General features: G+C 30.4%; 3 protein-coding genes across 4 annotated transcripts; all 3 read left to right on the top strand.

The window, feature by feature from the left end:
- Nucleotides 1-7,760: 7,760 nt before the first annotated feature.
- Nucleotides 7,761-8,542, top strand: LOC105765511 (heavy metal-associated isoprenylated plant protein 12). Its single transcript, XM_012584657.2, has 3 exons — nucleotides 7,761-7,892; nucleotides 7,990-8,065; nucleotides 8,152-8,542. Exons 1-3 carry the CDS (start codon nucleotides 7,887-7,889, stop codon nucleotides 8,457-8,459), a joined length of 390 nt encoding a protein of 129 aa, XP_012440111.1. The 5' UTR covers nucleotides 7,761-7,886; the 3' UTR covers nucleotides 8,460-8,542.
- A 1,540-nt stretch (nucleotides 8,543-10,082) lies between these two features.
- Nucleotides 10,083-11,046, top strand: LOC105765510 (heavy metal-associated isoprenylated plant protein 12). The gene is made up of 3 exons (XM_012584656.2): nucleotides 10,083-10,251; nucleotides 10,332-10,407; nucleotides 10,514-11,046. The coding sequence occupies exons 1-3, from the start codon at nucleotides 10,246-10,248 to the stop codon at nucleotides 10,837-10,839; spliced, it is 408 nt and encodes a 135-aa protein (XP_012440110.1). The 5' UTR covers nucleotides 10,083-10,245; the 3' UTR covers nucleotides 10,840-11,046.
- Nucleotides 11,047-16,960: 5,914 nt separating this feature from the next.
- LOC105765505 (uncharacterized) lies at nucleotides 16,961-21,961 on the top strand. 2 transcript variants are annotated; one of them, XM_012584645.2, is made up of 15 exons: nucleotides 16,961-17,189; nucleotides 17,563-17,708; nucleotides 17,894-18,063; nucleotides 18,195-18,341; nucleotides 18,440-18,491; nucleotides 18,693-18,867; nucleotides 19,055-19,137; nucleotides 19,296-19,505; nucleotides 20,093-20,209; nucleotides 20,457-20,601; nucleotides 20,772-20,879; nucleotides 21,094-21,159; nucleotides 21,237-21,365; nucleotides 21,435-21,493; nucleotides 21,618-21,961. In XM_012584645.2, exons 1-15 carry the CDS (start codon nucleotides 17,108-17,110, stop codon nucleotides 21,699-21,701), a joined length of 1,773 nt encoding a protein of 590 aa, XP_012440099.1. In that variant the 5' UTR covers nucleotides 16,961-17,107; the 3' UTR covers nucleotides 21,702-21,961. The 2 variants fall into 2 exon arrangements, with proteins under 2 accessions (XP_012440099.1, XP_012440098.1); XM_012584644.2 differs by having other exon boundaries at nucleotides 16,965-17,189; nucleotides 21,237-21,493.
- The last annotated feature ends 237 nt before the right edge of the window (nucleotides 21,962-22,198 follow it).

The raw sequence follows: 22,198 nt of genomic DNA, 5'->3' as shown, positions 1-22,198 counted from the left end.
TGGCTGAATACATAAATTTTGTTCTAAAAGGAACGTGTCATTTACCGATAACCTTGGTTGTGCGAGAGACATATTTTTGTTTAGCGGCACTATTTCTAAAGTGAGCAGAGAGTTATAAAAGCCAAATGCAGGGAGGCTATGTATGGTGCCAGGAGGTATTGTAAGAAATTAACAAGGCGAAGTCACGGGCCAACACCATGCACAAAGTGTGTTACAATCGCAACAACCTATGGTGTCGTGTGACGGAGTTTGACGGACCGAACCAAAGTATTACAGGTAGACAATATCGTGTACACTTGAGAAATAGGACTTGCGACTGTGGGACGTTTGACGCACTTCGGTATCCATGCGTTCATGCGATTGTAGCTTGTCAGAATCTCCGTTTGGATCCCATGAGATATGTCGACGAAGTGTACAAAATAAAATATATGTACAATGTGTGGAGACACGTATTCCCACCTATCCCAGATAAACGTAAGTGGTTATCTGTATCGCTTGCTCCATTTAAGTTGTTACCGGATAGAGAATTTCGTCGCAAACTAAAAGATCGACCTTGCTCAAGTAGAATACGTAACAATATAGATATCCGTGAAAGAATTAACCAACAAAAGTTGTGCGGATGGTGTAAGAACCCAGGTCATACAATTTGATCTTGTCCAAATCAAAATAGTTGATAGTTGTTGTAATAAAACTATGTTACATTAATTATATTTTATTAAAAATATAAAAATATTAAAAATATTTTCTTATTCAAAAGAACTTTTATTTTATTAAAATATAAAAATAAATTAATATTAAAATATTAAAATAACTTTTATTTTATTAAATGAAACAATATAAAATAATTTATACAAATATATTAAAAATATAAAAATAAATTACTATTAAAATATAAAAATAAATTACTATTAAAATATTAAAAAACAAATTTTATTTTATTAAATGGAACAATATAAAAATAGTTTGTACAAATATATTAAAAAATTCAATGTTGGTGCGGGTCGGAATTAGTGTCACATGGGGGTCGTCGACGGTTACGCGCTGGATTCCTTATTGGTTCGACTTCCGGCGGGGGTTGTGGTTGTGGGTGTTGGGAGGATGACCCACTTTGATAGGATAAAGAATGCAGAGGTGTTTGCATCACCCACTGCAGAGGTGTTTGAATTTCATAAGGCGATGGGGATTGGTAATAAGAAAAGCTCCTCGACGGCGCCTCGTGCGATCCCTCCTGCGACGGTGGCCAATATATTATCGATTGAGTCGGAGTAATCAAGAAAGGATATGCATCAGCCCATACATTCCAACTTGGCATAGGATTGGGAAAAAGAAACATATATAGGTTAGGATACATATAAGGGCTAGGATACACACCTGGTATAATCTGAAAAGGCTGTGATGTGGGTGTCGTCGGTTGAGGTGCTGGGCACGATTATTATATGGGTGTTGTTGACGAGTCTGTGCCATCATCATTTCTTATTGGATTTAAAGGTCTCTGTCGTTCCCTTTCAATGAGAATTTGCCGACGCCTCTGCTCTTCTGACAGTAAATATAGCTTGCCATGGATCCTAAACCATGACATGTAATCTGGCATGCACGCTAACTCTCGAACGATAAACGGTTCCCAGGTAGGTATACGATCATTCTGATTTTTCCACATTTCGATATATTCCGACCAGAATACCGACCAATTCATATTCGGTTGTCGTAAGTTAATTTTGTACTCATCATTGAACACCTTAGGTGCCACGGGAATTAGTTGTCGAAATCTAAATTACCGCAACACTCTATCCATCTGGTGCATCTCCACGGTCGCATAGTTGACCAATGGGACCTTCATGTGCCAAATGTTCGGATTTTGAAAGAATTCATCCGGAATTATTGCTCGAATTTTCGAATCCTCGTATGGTGTCCATTGAAACTAGATGAACATGATAAAAATATTAGTTATATACATAATACTAAATACTAAATATGAAACGACTATTTTATGTATATATATATTATTTAATACTTACTTGCGCTTCTGACCGTTGGTTTAATAAAAGCCATATATCTTCAAGAGTGGTAAATATTCCAACATAACTCGTCGAATGGTTCCACCTAATTAAATGCATTTTTAGCATACAATTATATTTTAAATCTATGTAATAATTGTAAAATCTAATATAAATTTTACCTCGTTATGAGTGGGAATGTATATGGGTGGTCAACTCGAGGACGTAAAAATAGAAAAAGAAATCGAGCCCATGATTGTAGTAGTGATAGGCAACCTTCGATTTTGGCTTTAGTTGGTGGCGTCGCCCCGCACATCTCCCGATACTATATTGCCAACACGGCAGACCCCCAACTAAATTCGTCAGCTGCTCTAAGATCAACGAGTTTCAATACCCACCTTAGATTTATGAGGTTTCGTGACAAGTCCGACATCAAATAACCTCTAATCATCTCAAGAATGTATGTCCGAGCATATCATATTCTTTCTACTTTAGTCGAATTATTCCCCGGCTCCGGGAATATGTCTCGTAACCAGCCCATCTCGATCTGACCTCCGTAAATATTATCCGAAATCGCACCCAAAATATCGTAACATACGGCTCCCCAATCAGCAGATTGAACGGACCCGGTAAGTGCGGACCCATCCATCGACAATCCTAATCGTAACTGCACGTCCTCCAGAGTGATGGTACACTCTTAGCATGGAAGATGAAATGTGTGCGTCTCAAGTCTCCACATTTCTTTCAACACGCTAATGAGTTTCGGGTCCAACTTGCACCCTCGGTCTATAGTGGCCACGTGCCAAAAACCCGATTCCCGCAAGTAATTCTCTATCAACGATGATGGAAGACCAGATATATTACGAATATAACATTGTAACACCCGATCTATAGGCTATTATAAAAAATTATAAAATAAAAATTCATTAAAATTACACAAATGAAAATAATATTAAATAATATTGCAAAATTAAAATTAACCTTTACCATTTTCATTTGTTCAACGATGATATGTTTATGATCGAGACGAATTAATTCTCCAGTGATTGCTAACACGATCAAATGTTTTTGAAATTATAAAAAAAATACTAGTTCAGGGAAAAAAATTAAAGAGAGCTTTTTTTGCCAAAAATTAAAGAGAGCTTTGAGAAATTTAAGAGAAAATTGAAGAAATAATGTGTGAAAAAATAGGAAGGCGATTTTATAGGTTTTTTTTTTTACCGTTGGACCCCCCAATGGTCAAAAAATCAAATAGTCGTTGGGGAAAAAACACGGGCTAAAACACATCCCTGGAGGAGCAATTTTGCCACGTCAACAAAGCGCGTCCATGTGGGCGCGTTTTGTGCTGACATGGTAAAATCGCTCCCCCAGTGACGCGTTTTGCTAAAATCGGCCCTTTCTGGTAAATAATGAAAAAATTGGCCCATTTTCGTAAATAAAGTTGGAAATGGGCCTTTAATGGTAAAATGGTCTCTTTTTTTATCACCAGTGAAAAGTTCATTGAAAAGAATGTCCATCTGAAAGGAAAAATGTTATATGAAAAGTAAATATTCAAAAATTGAATATTTTGATAGCTAAATCATATATTTTCATAAAAAAATTAGGTAATTATTTTAAGAAAATTTATATATTAAAAAGCTCTTGAGAAATTGCGAAAAATCAATTAAGCGAGTATTAATTTTGCATCTAATTAAGCTCCGCTTATAATTAAAATAATTAATTAAACCTCTTTATTAACAATTTTGTTATTGACCATGTTCGTTATTAAAATAAATTGACGAGCTAATCGATGATGACAGTGATGACTTGAGTTTAATTTAATATTTTCTCAATAAAAATAATTAAAAACATAGAAAATATTTTTAAAATAAGATAATCAGAAAAATATGGAAAAAGTTATAAAAATTATAAAAATATAAAAGTAAAATTTTCTAAAACTTTTAAATTGATATAAATTTATAAAATATAAAATATTATAAATATTACAATATAATATAAAAATATAAAATTAAATAAAACATATTTAAAATTTTATAAGAGCGTATTAAATTTCTATAAAATCATAAAAATATTTAAAATTATCGAAATTGATGTAAACTTATAAATATTATTTAAAAATCATAAAAACTTTAATTGGACTAGATTAGTCAGTTAGATTGAAATCAATAAGGGTATGAGTCCGAAGAAAAATATGAAGACTAGTTGGCCTAAGAACTGAACGGTTGAATCAATTTTTTTATTTTTTAATGTTTTATTTAATTGAATTGGATAGACCAGTCGAACTAGCAAACCATTGGCCTAATCAGTTCGACTACCGATTCAGTTTTGAAAATATTGGTCAGAATATTTCATTTTGGCATATGCTAATAGTTAGATAATGAAATTTTTGTTTGATAAAATATATTGAAAAATAAAAACCAAAACAGTTCAATTGTTTGATTTCTAGGTCAATCGATCTAATTGCTTTCTCCGGGCTGGTTTAACCGGTTCAACCAACTGATCTGATCCAGTTCAAGTTTTTATAATTTTTTAAATAATTTTTATAAGTTTATATCAATTTTAATACATTTTTATAAAAATTTAAATATGTTTTATTAATTTTATAAAAATATGCTTTATTAGAATTTTTATAAATTTATATCAATTTTAATAAAAAATCAATATTTTTTATAATTTTTCTGATTTTTTAATGTTTTTTTAATAAATTTTATGGTTAAAATATTATATTAAACTAGAAGTTATCACATGTCACTATCTGATTGGTTTATCAATTAATTTTAATTGTGAACATGGCCATTGACAAAAATCATTAATGGAAGGGAGTTAATTGATTATTTTAGTTAAAATATGGACTTAATTAATACAATATATTTTTCTTCCTTATGAGCGTAAAAAAAATTATTATTATGGGTAGTTAAATAACAAAAAAAAAGGTCGAGATAAAGGAGAAATCACGGCCAATAAATTTATAAATTAAGATTGAAGGACTCATGGGCCATTAATGGTGAAAAAGTAATTAATTTTTTAAACCAATCAAACATGAAGACTTGCACTCTAATTAGAGCCCAATGAAACAAAAGCAAAAGCAATGCATGTTTTAGATTGGGCTCCCATAATCACATTAGAGAGGCCAGTCCATCTTAACATTTGCCACGCCTTCAAATAATTATAAAAATTAAAACCAAATAAATTAAATAATAATCAATAACTCTTATATAATATTCCTTTTTAAATAATAATCATCAACATCCGCCTTTGAATATATGTATATATATCAAGCAATAAATATTGCTTAAGAAAGAATATCTTTCAAAAAAAGAAATGCTTTGATGGCAATCAAACAAAACGAGACTCAAAAAATTTTACTCAAAACCCGACATGTCTAATTTCTTTTGTTCAAATTAGTTTTCGGCGTTCTCTTTTTAATCAAACTTTGTCATATTTCGAGACGGATCTTTTAAGTTTTGATGTGTAACTCAACTATTGAACAATTCTACTTCAATTTCCAACTCTATTTCATGAATTCAGTTATATTATTTTTAGATTTCATAGATATTATTGAAAATATGATGATGACTCGTTTATTTATATATATTTTTTATTTTGTACTATACACGTATGCCACATCTAGGAGCGAAGCTAGAAATTTTTTTTAAGGGGTCAAAATTAAATTATAATTTTTACGATAGTAAAAATATAATTTCACTATTTTAATAGCCTCTATCTTTATAAATTTTAAATGATTAAATCAGTTTTTATTATTTTTAAAGAGTCAAAATATAAATTTATATTTACTAATTTAAAATTTTAAATATTTAAAAAAAATTTCATTTCGCCCATGACCACTCCCTAGAGATTGGAGACAAAAGGAGGGCTCACAGTCCCTAATTTCTAATTCTAAGTCTACAAAACCCTTACGTTTACAGACAAATTCTCACAGAATAAATTATTAATGAAGCCGAGGCTATTCGGTATGGGTAAGTGTAAACACGTTGACAAAAGGGTTGTAAATGAATTAAAAACATAAAATTACAACTGGAGTAGTTTCCTTGTCGTTGAAGGAGACGATGTTGGAAACCGACAGATCTGTCGAAACAAAACTACTACTTATAATTAAATCTCCAAAACAGCCTTCAACGAACATAGATTGGGAAGACTCTTGTAAGAACAGACCATCTTCTCATCATCTCCGTTTTACTCTATTTATATTCATATTTTAATTAATTATATGTTTTTTAGGTCTTATAATTTTGGTTTTATATATATATATATATATATATTTGCAAGCATTGATGTTTAATTAGAATAATTGATGTGACCGAGTCGTGGTGTCACATGTGAGAAAGGACCTTTTCTAGTAATATCGTTAAAAAGGAGAAAGAAAATAATATTTTGACCCATCCACTACTTCCATCATCGCCTTTGAAAGTTAAAGGCCCAATGGATGATGAAAGATGGAATATTTGAGGAAGGTGTGAGTTTGATATTTAAGTATTTAAATATCATGAATTTGGATATTTTATTTTATTTTGTTTATAATGAAATCTATATATATAATTCGAAATTGAGCCTTAGCTTAATTGATATTATTATTATCATAGTAATAAAAAGGTGTGGGTTCGAGCATATTATAATTATGTATTTTTACTTATATTTATGAGTTGAGAGATTATGGATAAAAATATGTATTATATAAAAACAATTGGTATTGTTAGAAAATATGGCTTCAAGTGCACTTAAGCATGTTTTTTTTTTATGCATGGTATAGAAAAAGGTAAATTATACTAATGCACTAAACTAATAGTAAGCTTACATATTGGCCACTCAACTTTGAAAAGTTACAAAATAGTCATTGAATTATTTGGAATTTTTTATTTAAGTTACTAAGCTATTAAAATCGTCGCTATATAGCTTTTTTGTTCACGCTGTTTACGCCAATTAAAAGTTATCATTCCTCTCTCTATTATAATTCGGTTCTTTTCATGAAATAGCTTCGAATTTTACAAATCTACAAAACCAAATTCCAAATAAACTTTTTCTCCAATCTTCGACACTAACCGTTAGATCGAATTGGATTTAAAATATTTTCTTTCACATGTCGATGTGTACTAGTCCACCGTACTAATTATCGAATCATCACTTAAAGCTCATTAATTAATTTTTAAAAAATACACTTAATAGTACATAAAGTTAAAAACTTAAATAAAATTTTTTAAATAGTATAATGATTATTTTATAATTTTTTTAAGTTAAGTAATCGAAAGTCCTTGCTTTCATCCGAAAAAATGAAACAGAATATTCATGATTACACATGCAGCAGTTCCTTACATTTCTTTAGCTGACACCAATTCTCGACCAGATTTTCCTTTAACACGTGATTGAGAAAGAAGGATGAAGATCAAAACCTACCAAACCCTGTTCTGTTGTTTCAACCCAAATTGTTTATCGATTCACAGAGGAAGAGGAAGAAGAAGTTGGGACTCAAGAAAATAGTATAAGTTGACTAAACTCGTCCACTTGCTGGACCCCCAATAGTGAAAGAAAAGAACGCATAACAGTCACAGTGCCCCACTTGACTTGACCCAGTAAACTGGAAGGTTTTTAGAAACTTCAGGTTTCCTTTTTCTGTATATGTTCTTATTCAAAAGAGTTCAAAAAAAGGGGCTTGAATTTGATTGTACGAAATGACGTCATTTGGATGGACGTATCTTCGAGGAACAAAGCAAGTAATTGGCAACGAAATTGCATTAAATTGGCCGAAATGGTAGTGACTTGACTTAAAGGTTGACTTGGCTCTTTTATAAAGTTTGCTCAACCTTAAGGCTTTTCCATCATTACCCAACCCACTTTACTTCTAATTTCCACCTCTCATTTCCTTCCCAAAGCTCCAAAATGAAGGTTAGATTTTCATGTCTTTAATTTGTTATTAATTTTAATTATCTAGATAAAATATTACGTACTCCTTTCGTTTTCTTAAAGGTTTTGTTTTCGACAGAAAATTGTGTTGAAGTTGGATTTGCACAACGATAAATGCAGACAGAAAGGCATGAAGATGGCCTCTGGTCTTTCAGGTATTATATCTATTAACACAAATTCTACAAACCCTAAATCTTGAACCTTGCCAAAAAACGAACCAACTGTTTTTTTTTTTTTGTAGGGGTTGAGTCGGTTGCAATAGACAAGGACCAAAAATTGACAGTAATAGGAGATGTGGATCCAGTTAAGGCAGCGAAGAAATTAGGCAAGTTATGCCATACTGAAATAGTTTCGGTCGGACCGGCAAAAGAGCCGGAGAAGAAGAAGGAAGAACCCAAGAAACCACCGGAACCAAAGAAAGACCCACCGAAAGAACTTGTAGTACAATACCCGTATCCAATGATATGTCACCCTCCATACTATCCTCCGTTTCCCGATTTTTACTATAAACCTATCGAGGAACATCCACCTGCTTGCATTATCTCTTAATTTTTTTGGTGTTTTAGATATCAAAATTGTAATATTATATAATAATTAATAAATAAGAAAATTAAAAGAAATATTTTTTCTAATTTCTTTAAGTGCTGTCAATGTTCATTTGCAAAAGTTATATAACAAGGAAGTAATATTTTGGATATTTTATGATTGTGATATTTTATGATTTTACATATTTTTGGATATTTTATTAGTAATGGGAAATTAAATTACTATTTTTGGATATTTTATGATTGTGATAGTATTTTTTTAATATAATTTTCATCAATTTTATTAATAACAAATTTAGCTCTTGTAATTTATACATTCTTTCAATTTGGTTATAATAAAATAAATTTAAGACACAATATTTTTTAGAATCAATATCAAATTAATAAAATATATAAATATTGAGAGTTAAATTTATTATTATACCAATCATATTTATGCACAATTGACTAAAGATATTAACTGTATGATTAATCTATGCTTAATTGCTCACTTCCAAATTTGGTAGGGAATAATTTGCTTTAAGTTTTTTCTTTTAAATAAACTAAGTTGCCCAATTCAAAAGTGAGAGAGACTTTAAGGACTTTTTACGTAAAATTTTCCAAGTGTGTATATTTTCATCTTCAAAAAGAAGACAAACGTAATAATAAATTACAGTTTTCATATTTTGTAAATTTAATTCTTATTTTAAAAAATTAAATTTACCCATTAATCTTTAAAAAGAATAAAATCACTTTTTTAACGAAAATATTGATTAAAACATTAAAATCTTAACGATTTTAGTCCTTTCCATATGGTTACAATTAAATCTGTTTGGTTAAGTTTTGCCACTAGTCTTGTATTGTGTGTTAGTTATAGATTTAGTTCACATTCACCAACTAAATCTGTTTGGTTAAGTTTGACACGTCAAATTTTAAAAATAACATAACATAACAAATTTAGTGGTTATCATTTAGTTAGGGCTAAAATTTTTAAATTCTAAAAGTACTAAATCAAAATTCAACCTTAAATCTGCAAAGTAAAAGGTCTAAAGCAGAATTTGACCTTAAATTATTGTTCCATCACTTTCCTCTTAGGTAACAAGGAAGTAAAATTTCAATGCATACAATCATTAAATTTTGAAATTTATAAAATTCATTTTTTTTGGCTGCGCATAATTTATATAATCACGTAAAATTATTAAAATATTTAAATATAAATTTAATTTATTTTAAATTTTAAATCCAATTTATCTCAATAATCTCAAACATTTTTACAATATTACTAGAATGGAATCAGATCAATTGGATTATGAAACTCCGATATATTAATTTAAACAAAAAATGAATAGTTGTCTGAACGAATTGCTTGAAATTAATAAACGATAAATAAATAAAAAATTAAAATTAAATTGATTTAACCAATTTATATTGTTATAATTTTATAGAAACCGAGCAACGTGGAAGGTTTATAGAAACTTCTTCCACTATCAATTTTTCAAAGCGACCTTTTTTTCTTCTTCAAAACTGAAGGCGGCCCTTTTGCTTTCAAAAAGGTTGATTGCGTTAAACGACGTCGTTTTGTCGACGTATCTTCCACGAACCTGAACGAAGTTTTTAAAAAAGGCAAGCACCCATGTGTATAACTTGACTTCAGTTTGACTTGTCTCCTTATATAGTTTGCAAAAACCTTCAGCTATTTCCCGTCAAACCCAAAGCTTCTCCTACTCCTACACTTCTATTTTCCTCTCTCTTTTTTCCCCCTCTATTTCTCTTTCAATCTTTGTTACACAAATTATCCCCAAAGCTTGAAAATGAAGGTTAGATTTCCATTTCTTTAATTTGTTTTCTTACATAATATATATATATGTTTACTGAAACTGGTTCTGTTTTCTTACAGAAAGTGGTGCTGAAATTGGAGCTTCACGACAACAAATGCAGACAGAAAGCCATGAAAACAGCCTCTGGTCTTTCAGGTATTGTATATTTGCATCTGTTATCACCAACTTAAAAGACCCAGATCTTGAAGCCAGACAAAAAAAAAAAAAACTAACTTAACTGAATTTTTTTGGGGGGTTGCAGGGGTTGAATCAGTTGCCCTGGACAAGGACCAAAAACTCACACTCACGGGAGACATTGATGCAGTCGTGGCAGTAAGGAAACTAAGGAAGGTATGTTACACTGAAATAGTCTCGGTCGGACCGGCGAAAGAGCCGGAGAAGAAGAAAGAAGAGCCCAAGAAAGAGGAACCGAAAAAACCGGCGGATACGAGCAAAGATCCGCCCAAAGGCGCGGTGGTACAGTACGTTTATCACCCCTCAATGCCCCAATACTATCCGCCGGTACCCGATTATTACAGTTACGGTAAAAGTGTGGAGGAAGATCCGAATGCTTGTGTTATCTGCTAAAATTTGCGTTCTTTATATATACATATATTAGTTGGAAAACTCAATGAAGAAGAAGATGAAAAAAAATAAAACACATTTTGGATTGGTTTTTTTTCTTTTTAAATTCTGTTTTTGTACAGCATGGTGGATTGATTTTAGTTTTGTTCTCACATATGTTGTATTCTATTTTTATTAGTAATGGAAAATTAAAATTATTAGTTTTGGGTATTTCATTTCGGATTAAGTTTTATCTCGAATAGCATGAGTATTGATTAATATAAAAGAGTGTGAGTTTAAATATATTGAAATATATTATTATTCTATTTATAAATTAAAGAAAACAGAAATGATCAAAACCAATTTCGCGAGGGTAATTATTTTTCTTTCAATTTTAAACTCTTGTTGCATCATTTTCTGCTTAGGTAACCAGGAATTTGCACAAAAGGGTGAGTTTTTAAATTTTATATGTGATGATGCATACAATAATAATTGAATTAGCTGGTTTATTCATTAAATTAGTAAAATCATTATTTAAATCCAATGATTTGTTAAATCGATTAACAAATCAACAATTTGAAGGATGCGTTGAAAGGTGTTGAGATTTGGTCTACGATATATATATAAATATATACTTTTCCGCTTGACACAAAATTTTAAATGGGTAAATTACACCTAAGGTCATTAAATTATTAGTTAATTTATGTTTTAGTTACATAATTTTAAAAAGTTACAAAATAGTCACTAAACTATTCAAAAAGTTTTTATTTAAGTCATTGAAATTTTAAATTCGTTATTGTATGGCCTTTTCTATTCAAACTACCTGCGCCAATCGAAAACTCTAATTCTTCTTATTTTCTACAATTTAGTTTTTTTATGAATAACTTTAAATGTCACTGACCATCGGTTTAACTTAGATTCAAGGTATGTTCCTCTACTTTACAATTGGTACTGATTCACCATACTAGTCGTTGAATCGTCGCTTTGAGCTCGCTAGTCCGACTTAAAAAAAAAAAACTTAACAGTCAGTGACTTAAATAAAAACTTCTAGATAGTTCAGTGACCATTTGTAACTTTTTGAAATTGAATAACCAAAATATAAAATTACTAACAGTTTAATGATATTAGGTGTAGTTTACCTGTTTTAAATTGATCTCTAAACTTTTAAACACTTTAATTAAAGCCTCGAAGAAATATTATTGTACCAATTAAGCCTTTTTATAGTCTTGTCATTAGTTTAAGAATTAAGCATCACCCAAATCTAACCTAAAACACATCGATGGAATTGTAAATAGTGTGTATTTATTATATTGACAACTTAAATATGAAGGCGTTCAAAATATCTTAAAATTTTTAGTCTTATTTAAAAAGAAACCGTAGTACTCAAAATAAACATGTTATAAATTAAAGGTATAATGATAATTTTAGCCTCTAAAATTGATTTATTTTGTCACTGTGGCTCTCTACTGATAAATTTTAGTCAATTTGCTCGGTTTTGGACAGAAAAATTGATTGAACTATTAAAAATTTAACAATATTGATGTGACCACTAGTTTGACAATCCACGTATAATTTATAAAAAGTACTTTAAAAAACGAACAAATTTCAAAAAAGTTAATAAAAACTTTTAGAAAATTTATCCATATTAAGAATGAAGTATATGCAAAATGTCATGTGAGCTGTCATGTCAATATTATTAAAATTTTGATAGTTTAATTAATTTATACCTGAAAAGAGTAAATAATTAGATTCATTTTTAAAGGTCGAGAGCCTAAATAACTCCAAAAATTAAAAATTAAAATGACAAAATAAATAAACTTTATAATATAAATTTATCTGTATATCTAAATTAAACCATGACTATAACTTGCTTTATTTTTTAAGTGTATCTTACGTTAAAACCAAACTGATATGAAAATATGACTAATTAACGAATCGTTTAAAAAATGGAGGGATAGTTTTAGAGGCTTTTTGGGGTTAAATCAATTAATTTTCTTTTAATTTCGTCGATTACGTGTTGATTGGTTCAAAGGCTAAAAAATAGGAAAAGCAAGCGAAATAGAACACGTTTGATGAAAAAGATCTGACAGCGGAACCTTTCCATCTTTATCTTCATTCCCTCCTCTGCTCCACGTGACGTCATAACAATAATTGTGGTTTTTGGTCTTTTATATAGATAGCTCATTTATTGTCTTGTACTATCATTTGGCAAGTCAAATATTGCACAAACATTGCAACCACAGACGGGATAGCACTATGGTGGTAAGAATTACGGTGCGTTTAGTTTACTTTTTTATCTTATATTATAGTATTTAATTTTATCATTATTGTTATTTTTACACTAATAATAGGTAGACTTATCGTCCGTTCAAACTTACACTAAAAGACCCAGGTGAGTCATGATCTCCTAAAATAGTAAAATTTTAATTTAAGTTTTTATAATTTATAAAATTTTAAATCAATAATTATAAATTTACACTTTGCCCCAAAAAGATAAAATTTGATTTAATCTTTTAAAATTATAAAGATATAGACTATTAAAATGATAAAATTATATTTTTGTTATCGTAAAATATACAATTTAATTCGAGAGCCTGAACAACTTTAATGAGATGAAAATATATATCAAGTCACTTTATAAGATTTTATTATTCATATATTCTTTTTTATCTCTTAAGGTATTTACTGGAACGAGTCTAATAATTAATCTTTAATAATCTATAGGCTCATTAAGGGGATAGATACTGGCCACAAGTTTTAAAACTGCTCCATACTCAATGCAAGGATCGAACCTCTAATCACAGGTTAAAATAAAAGAAACTCTTACTATCTTACTTAACTCCTGTAACTTTTTTTATTCGATAATGAAAACGATATACATTTGTTGAATACACTAAAAAAGATGTAAATTTTGTGTTAAAATCACTGAAAAAGGAGCAACGAGACCGATGTTGATTGACCCAATTGGCATTTACTAGTGCCCATTGTTTTCGAAAGTGTCCATAATTTATTTTCTGAATGGGTCGCAATCAATCCCTCGTCTCAGGATTGATGAATGATGGATTAATTTGTTTTAAAATAATAAGTGTAGTAGTCAATAATGGCAGCCAAGTCTTACACAATCTTTTTATTATATTTTGGATTGAATTTTAATTTTTTATTTTTAAAAAATAAATAAATTAATTTCTGTACTTTAAATGTTGGTTTTGCTGTTATACGATAAATTTTATTCTTAACTTTTACATATTTATTCAATTTAATTTTTATTTTTATTTAAACTAATTAATCCATTCAACCAACCTTCCTACTCCTTTGAAATCTAATAAATTTAAAGGTGTGAGGACAATTAGACAATGAAATCATATTGTTGAAGGAAAAAAGTTGAGAGCTTTTTGATATTTTTTTGGGGTCTAAATTTCATCCAAAAGTTAACACTTTAACATTATTTTTCTTTTACACTTTTAAAATATATTATTTTTAAAGTAAACTATTAAAATAATTATTTTTGTTTATCTCAGCTAAAATTTTAGTCACTTATGTTTGAAATGTTACATTTTAGTTACTTACATTATCGTGTTATAATATTTTAGTCACTGAACCCTTAAATGTCATTAATGATGTAACGGTAAGCTGATGGGACACGTTAAATCATCATTTCAAACAAAAAAATTTAAGTTAATTTATTTAATCGGCCCTCGTTTTTTTATTTCGAACAATTTAAATTTTTTTCTTTTATGTTATTTTAACTTTCTTCTTTATCGTTTCCGTTATCTTCTGCTTCTCCCTTTGTTTTCCTCCTTTCTTCATTTCTTTTAATATAATTTCTATATTTTTCATCTGTTAAAACTGGTCCTTATATTCTTATTTTTTTGAACAATTTAATTTTTTGAAATGAAGCGAACCTGTGGACTAATTTTTATATAAAACAACTTTTGGTTATTTAAAATAATAATAAATACGTTCCTAATAGCAATACTGATGCTGTCTAAATCGAATGCACTGCACACTTAACCCTGCATCATTAACATTATTAAATTAAACATCCGATTTTGGCCTAAAAAAAAACTTAAAACAAGAAGCATTGGATCCATCACAACAATTGGGTAATTAACATAATCCAAATATTTATGCATATTATAACTCTTCAGATCCATTAGATTCCAAGATAAAAATATTGTTAGTGATTAGGGAGGGAAAAAGAGAGAGGATTAGGTAGGATTAAAATGGTTTTTTAATTATTTTATTTAATTGCGAACGTGAAAATAAAATCAAATTCTCATGGTCTAATTATAAAGTTAAACTCTCTATTTTATGAAAATTAATAAATTAATTTGTTTCCTTGAATTTGTCAAATTTTAATTATCCTATTTCAAGAAAAATCAAGGCATTCGTCGAGACTTAAACAGAACAATAATTATCAGTGTCAATTTATATTTGATGGTACGGAAAAATAAAAAATTCAGCCATGATATTTTGAACAATTTTGGTTCACAAGTTAAAAGACCATGATTATCTAAAACTAAAAGTGTCTATGAGATTCCAAAATAATTCTAGAACTCGAGTCAGACCCATAAACAAGCATCATCTTATTTTAATTTTTTAGTAAACATATATTTTTATAATTAAATCTAATATAAATATTAAATCGAAATCGGGTTGGATCGATCAATTTGAGCAAACCACCCAACCCATGGATAAAATTACCCAAACTGAAATAAAAATTTTTAGTTTTATGGCTAAAAGTAACACAAAACTTCTTATATTATATCATTGATTGTGTTTTAGTTATTTTATTTTAAAAAATAGGGAAATTAGCTCCTGCATGTTAGATGGGTCGGCAAAACAGTCTCTCCGTTAAGTTGTGTTTATATATAAGGTATAACAAAAAATTTAGCCCTCAACATTTACACATTTATTCAAATTGACCTTACTCTTTTATTGGAGGTAAATTAGAAAATTTTAAAACTAATAAAACTAATGTGTTAAAAGGGCTTAATAACAAATTAAAAAAATCAATTAAGCCCTTTTAAAGTTTAAAATTATTTAAAATTATAAAACTATAAACAAAAGTTATGAAAATTTTAAAATTATAAAAATTTATTAAAAAATAACAATACCGACCCATTAAAATCTAATGATTATAATATTTAAAAAAATCTTCCCTACTCTTTTATCGGGTTGGTATTACTATTTTTAATAAAAAATTATAATTGTAATTTTTTATAATCATTTTTAGCTTGTTTTAAATATAACTATTGTAAATTTCAACCTTCAAAAGTACATTTTAATGCAAATTTTTTAGCTTTGTACCCTACCACCCAAATTTTTTAGTTTTGTCTTGGCCCTCCATCACACAATTCCTAGTTTTACCTCTACATGTGTATGTGTCACAGGTCACACTTTGAAGCCTATGACCAAGGCACAAAGAATGTCTCATGGAGGTCTACATATTAAATAAGACTCATTTGATTCACTTGAACTGACCCAATTTGAGGAACTATTGACAAGACTCATTTACTTGAAACTTTAGTGGCTCGGCTCAATGAGGTAATTATGGGAAATTAATAAATTAACAAATTAATTCATTTATTTGAATTTGTCAAATTTTAATTATCCTATTTCAAGAAAAAAACAAGGTATTCACCATGATTTAAAAAGAACAATAATTATTTGTGTCAAATTATATTTGGTGGCACGGCAAACAAAAAATAATTTCAATCATGGTATTTTGAATAATTTTGGTTCACAAGTTAAAAAATCATGATTAAAAAGTGTCTATGAGATTCCAAAAGAATTCTAGGCTTGAACTCGAGCCAAACCCATAAAAACATCATATTATTTTTAAAAATTTTAACAAACACATATTTCTATATTTTTACAATAAAAATAACAAAAAATTCATAAAACTTCAAACAGATTAGCATGATGTAGATTTGTCGGGTTATTATGTTTAAAATTTTAAAATTTTAGTCAAATTTTCTGTTAAAAATAATAATGTCTCTTTTTAAACATCGCTAATGAAATTTGGTGAAGACAAAATTTAGCTTTTAAAGAAAGAATAAAAGTGAATTTTAGAAAAAATATATTGTAAACTTTAAGTGATACATTCATCTTTAATTTAAATGTACTTAACATTTGGTATAAATTTATGAAGGAAAACAATAAAAAATTCATAAAACAAACTAGCGTTAGGGATTTCCACTAAAGTTAGCAGTGAGATTGAAAAATTAAATTCCCGCTGAGTTAGTAGCAGTGGAGGGAAAAAAGTAAAGGAGAACAAACAGAAAGAGAAATGGGAAAGAAGAGAAATGCGAGCACAATGGACGACGTTGATCGATTGTTCGAATGTTTCAAGTGTGGCATCTCTCCTCCTCGTAAGTTCCTCTCCCTTTTTCCTTAATATTGTGTGTGTGTGTTTTCCCCCAATTTTTTTGTATATTTGTTAAGTGAATTACACTGCAAAATTTGAAATCCGATAGTCGACGATGATTTTCATGAAGCGTGATAGTTTATCAAATCGTTTATGAGAGATTCGTTGTATTTTCATTGAATTTCAAATTTTATTAGTAAAAAAGTTTCAAGTTAGGGCAATATATTGCAATCTTCATCATCATTGGTTATCGAATTAGTGTATGAGTTGGTACCGATTTTAGTCCACTGCAAATTTACGTGATTTTAATGTGTTTGTGCAAATTAAAGAAAAGCAAAAGAGGGAATAATAAAGTGTCTTGATTTATTTTTAACTAGAATCTGCTGTAAGGGAAAGGAAAGGGTGCAGAAGCAAGATGAACCAAGGAAATTCAACCAGAAAGGTCTCCGCGTCACCTTGTTCGCCTTCCCTGTCGGAACAAAGAAAGGCAACTGCAACCAGTGAACAACTCTCTGTCGAGAAGGTATTTTAAGTTGAATTGGCTTTGTTTTGTTTGAACTTACAGTTTACTAGTTATGCAAGATTTGTGTATTTGGGACAAACAGAGTCCTGAAAGGTAGTCTCTTTAACTTAGACTTGTTTGTTGACAAATCCGTTTTTCTTTGCTATATTAATGTAGAAATTGACTTAACTTTATGTTTCCTTTAGTGTGTTTCAACAGCAGTTCAGCCAGGAAAATTTAGCCGTGGGAAACAGTTCTCGCCAGTTATATTTTATGGGTCTCCACATGGCGTTCCTCCAAAAAGACCATTGAGTTTGCTGCGCTTGTTACGTGAAATTCACATTGATCTCAGTGAACAAGAAAAATTGAATTTAAGGTAGTTGTTTGACTCCATTTCAGCACTTCTAGGATTCATGTTACATCAACTATTTTGACTAGAAAGCATTCATTGTCTCTTTCCTTATTATTCTTTTTTTATTGACTTGGCTCTTGTTACTCATTCCTTAGAACACAAGTATGGGCTACATTTCCAAGACAGGATGAAGCAGTAAAGTTTGCTAAAGTACATGCAAATGCACATGTTTTTAGTTATCAAGATCACTATAGTGGACAAAGAAGATATCTTGCTTCTACATATGAGGAGTTCTGGAAGAGGTCTTTAGTATTTTTTCTTGCCTGTTCAGATTTGATTACTTCATGAGAATTATCCTTTTAAACTCTGCTTTTGTTGCTTTGTTATCCTGTCATTCCAGGTACAAAATAATGGAATCAAAACTTCGCCATCACTATGAAGTGATTCAGGAGGTAGAAATCTCTACACATCTGTCCGTAATTGAATGAACATGTGTAATATTATATGATTTCAGTTTTCCATCCTAGCCAATTTCCATTCATACAGTTTGTCTGTGCTTGAGTAGTAAAACCTGAAACTACCATGAGGAGATGTTTGACTCTTCTTTTTTGTCATTGACATTATTTTATTGATTGTGGCTGCATTGTTTCTAGAGTTTCCCGTGCCACTTGTACTTTGATTTGGAGTTCAATAAGAGAGACAATTTGGGAAGGGATGGAGATGAAATGGTTGATCTCTTGATTTCTGTCATTCTAGAGGCCTTACTTGAAAAATACTCTATCAATGGAAATCAGGATTGGGTGGTGGAGCTTGATTCCTCTACTGAAGGTACCGTTCTGGGGTGTCTATGATTTGTGCCCCTTAGAATTTGTGATATCTTTGTACTTCTGATAAGAACAGCGAACATCATAGAAATGTGCATCAAATCATTTATTTTTCAAGACAAATGATTTGTTTTTATACCGGGGTTTGTTTCTTAAAATTATATCGCATTGGTATAAATACTCAAATGCAGAGAAGTTTTCTCGCCATTTGATCATGCGGATGCCAAAGACTGCTTTTAAGGACAACTCACATGTGGGTGCATTTGTTGCAGAGGTATGCCTTACTTAAAAATTAACTGTGTTAATTAGTGTTATATATAGCATTGTTTTGTTGCCACCATCAGGGGAAACCTGCTATAGTTAATTTTCTTTCCTTTTTACTCTTATGCATCAAAATGCTAACCATTATCACTAGTTGTTGACATTTATCAGATATGCTCACGCATAGCAAGTGCAAAGGAAACGGATGAAAGATTTGAAAAGTTATATGTAAAAAAAGATTCAACCTCTGATTCACCTGACCAACTTTTTGTGGACACTGCTGTCTATTCTAGAAATCGTTGCTTTCGCCTGGCTCTATCATCTAAGGCAGGAAAGAATTCCTTCCTCTTACCTACTGGGCGTTTCAAATGTAAGGACATGGTATGCTAATTTACTCGCTTGAATCTTAAAACTTATATTGCAGTGACTTTAATTCTTGACAAGGAATTCTGCTGCCTTTTGTGTGTGTATTCATGCATGTTGGAAAAGATGCTTCATATACAGTACTAGCAAATTTATTAAAATTTTCTAAAAAATTTCTCTGTGACCATTTATATATGTCTTTAGTGCATGATTTATCCTTGCATGCCAGTAGAATGGGCATAAATCATAATTGTTTTCTCAATATCTTAATCAGTATCTTATTTTCCTAATGATGGCATGTCCCATTGGCTTACCAGGGCTTGCTTTTGTTTACTAAGGAGATCTCATTCCCATTTTTATCCTTGCTTATCCTTAAAGAACAACAAAAAAGAAACAACAACTAATGTTCGGTGCAAAAATATGCATTGTTCAGAATTTTACAGCCATGGAAATGTTGAATGAACACCGGTGCTGTAGGATGACACGCCATGAAGAATCGCAAACCAAAATATTCATTTCCTTATCAGAAGCTAACTGCTATAGTTTAAGAGATAGAGCTGCATTCTAACATTAATTTTGAATAAACATATTTCGTTGAACAACAGGGTGAGGAGGACATGTTCATGACATCCTTGATTTGCAAAATGGATGATGACTGTGCGAAGCTTTTGGTCTGCAAAATGGAACTAGATTGTGTGAAGACTCTGCAGTTTGAGACAGAGGTAGTTTGACCTTTGCCTTGGGTTTCATCATTGTACTACATTGTCGTTTATTTTTCTGTCTTAGTATACGTTTTACATTAATTTACTTGCAACTTCCAATATTTTTGGTTTCAAAAGAAAAGCCAAACTTCAAAGCAATCAGCATTTACCCTTACATCTTGACTATACAGAAGCTTTTATGTCCTCTTTATTTTACTATTGTATTGAGACATTGTCTGTTCACCATCCGAATTCTTCTGTTATGCAGGTAACTAGTAATTTTGGAAGATATTGCAGAGCTCCAGAAAACACTGGCATTAGTGATGTTTCTACAACATACCAAACGGGAAAGTCACCCTTCCCTTATTTGGATGAATTTATAGTATCGATTGCCTCCACCGGCAATGTACCAGGTTGTATTATGTACTTTTAACTTAAAGAGCAAATGAATCAAGCATGCTTCAGTAATCTGGGGGGATAGTCTAATCCGTGATTTCACAACGCTTAACAAAAAAAAAATGTTATCTTTTTTCCTTCACAAATCAAATACTGATTACCCCGGTTAAATTTGCTGTGATTATAGGGAAAATACGCTGCTGGTATTGGTTCTCTGAATACGGATTAGTCATCTACAGCATGTTGAGAAATCGATACTGTGAACGAATTGGTAGAGAGCATAAGAGCAATCATGGTATACTTCATTTATTTTAATCTGCAAGATGAGAACCAAATTGTCAATATTAGTTATAATTATTAGGTTCATCAATGCCATACGTTATCATATTTATCTTTTATGTTCTCGGTACCGTCAAACCCGTAGAGTATTAAAAAGTTAATTACCAAAGTATGCTGCAGTTGATATATTTGTGTATGTGACAAAGTTCATCTTTGTTGTACTGCTTCAGTTATGTATGTTGTTGATATGAGAAGGGCAGCTTATTACCAGAAGTGTTACGATCCCGATTGCAAAGGTGCGAGAAACTACTCATTGCCATTAGTTTCCCCTCTATGCATGACTGCCAATTTGCAATGTTGCCGATGATCGCAGGTTACCGATCTCCCCTACGTCCAATCCCGACAGATTGCGTTCCTGATTCTTCATTTTTCTTTGATTCAAGTGATGACGGTTCGTTTACAAGTAACAATCTTGAATACCGATATGTCAACAATGACGAAGGTAGAGTTTTGCTTTACAGTAACGAAGGTGATTTAGACTACTGTACTAAAGATTCATGGTGGCTTGAAGCTATAAAAGTTGCAGACCATATCGAAAGTAAGCCGGAAAGATTAATGCTTGATGACACGGTTAGTTTACTTGATACAAACTAAACTTTCAACTGTTCTTTATGATGATTATGTTGCTGATCTTACCTTATTATAATGAAGCAATGTTATTTACTAATTTTTCCTAAAATCACTTTACCATCAGGAGAATATGAATGACGAAGATGATGAGTGGTGGATGGCAGCGGAAAGGACTGCAACACAGTTTGAACTTACGCACTCGGGTTAATTTAAGGATTAAAAGTACATAGTTGATAAAATATTCATGTCTAACACATTCGAATACATAGCTCGAATTTTACCAAATTGATTGTAAATTGTAATTGTACATACATATTTAGATAGTTATAACACCATCCATAAGAGGTAGAGTCGTGAGACTAAGAAAAGTTCTTTCTTTTTTTCCTTTGATATTTGTAAAATTATGTTGGAAGTGAGATATTTGTGAACTAGATAAGTTGATGCCCATTATTTAAGTGAAATTATATATTTTGAAAGTAAAAAAAGATAATTGTAGGGTAGATTTTTATTTTCAGTATTTAGTTAATCTTAATTTGAATATAATTTAATCAAACAGCCCAAAAACTCGAGAAAAAAGCTAAAAAACAAACTCAATTCGCACGCTGACACCATCTAAATTTGGTGAAGTAGAACCAAACCGGCCAACCCGCGATTCTGAACCGAATTGCATTTTGGCTCTGCTAGCAGTTCGATGAAGGCGGCTGA

This window comes from Gossypium raimondii, chromosome 12 (genome assembly GCF_025698545.1).
Source record: "Gossypium raimondii isolate GPD5lz chromosome 12, ASM2569854v1, whole genome shotgun sequence".
Taxonomy (NCBI): domain Eukaryota; kingdom Viridiplantae; phylum Streptophyta; class Magnoliopsida; order Malvales; family Malvaceae; genus Gossypium; species Gossypium raimondii.
Note: the sequence above shows the minus strand (reverse complement) of the source record. Positions and strands in the feature narration are given on the sequence as shown.

Bases quoted from the DNA above. Each gene is read 5' to 3' on its own strand.
- LOC105765511 (XM_012584657.2), top strand. The intron at 8,066-8,151 runs GTATTATATCTA...TTTTTTTTGTAG, and splicing joins GATGGCCTCTGGTCTTTCAG to GGGTTGAGTCGGTTGCAATA.
- LOC105765510 (XM_012584656.2), top strand. The intron at 10,408-10,513 runs GTATTGTATATT...GGGGGGTTGCAG, and splicing joins AACAGCCTCTGGTCTTTCAG to GGGTTGAATCAGTTGCCCTG.
- LOC105765505 (XM_012584644.2), top strand. From the start codon at position 17,108: ATGGGAAAGAAGAGAAATGCGAGCACAATGGACGACGTTGATCGATTG. The intron at 18,064-18,194 runs GTAGTTGTTTGA...CTCATTCCTTAG, and splicing joins CAAGAAAAATTGAATTTAAG to AACACAAGTATGGGCTACAT. The intron at 21,494-21,617 runs GTTAGTTTACTT...CTTTACCATCAG, and splicing joins GATTAATGCTTGATGACACG to GAGAATATGAATGACGAAGA.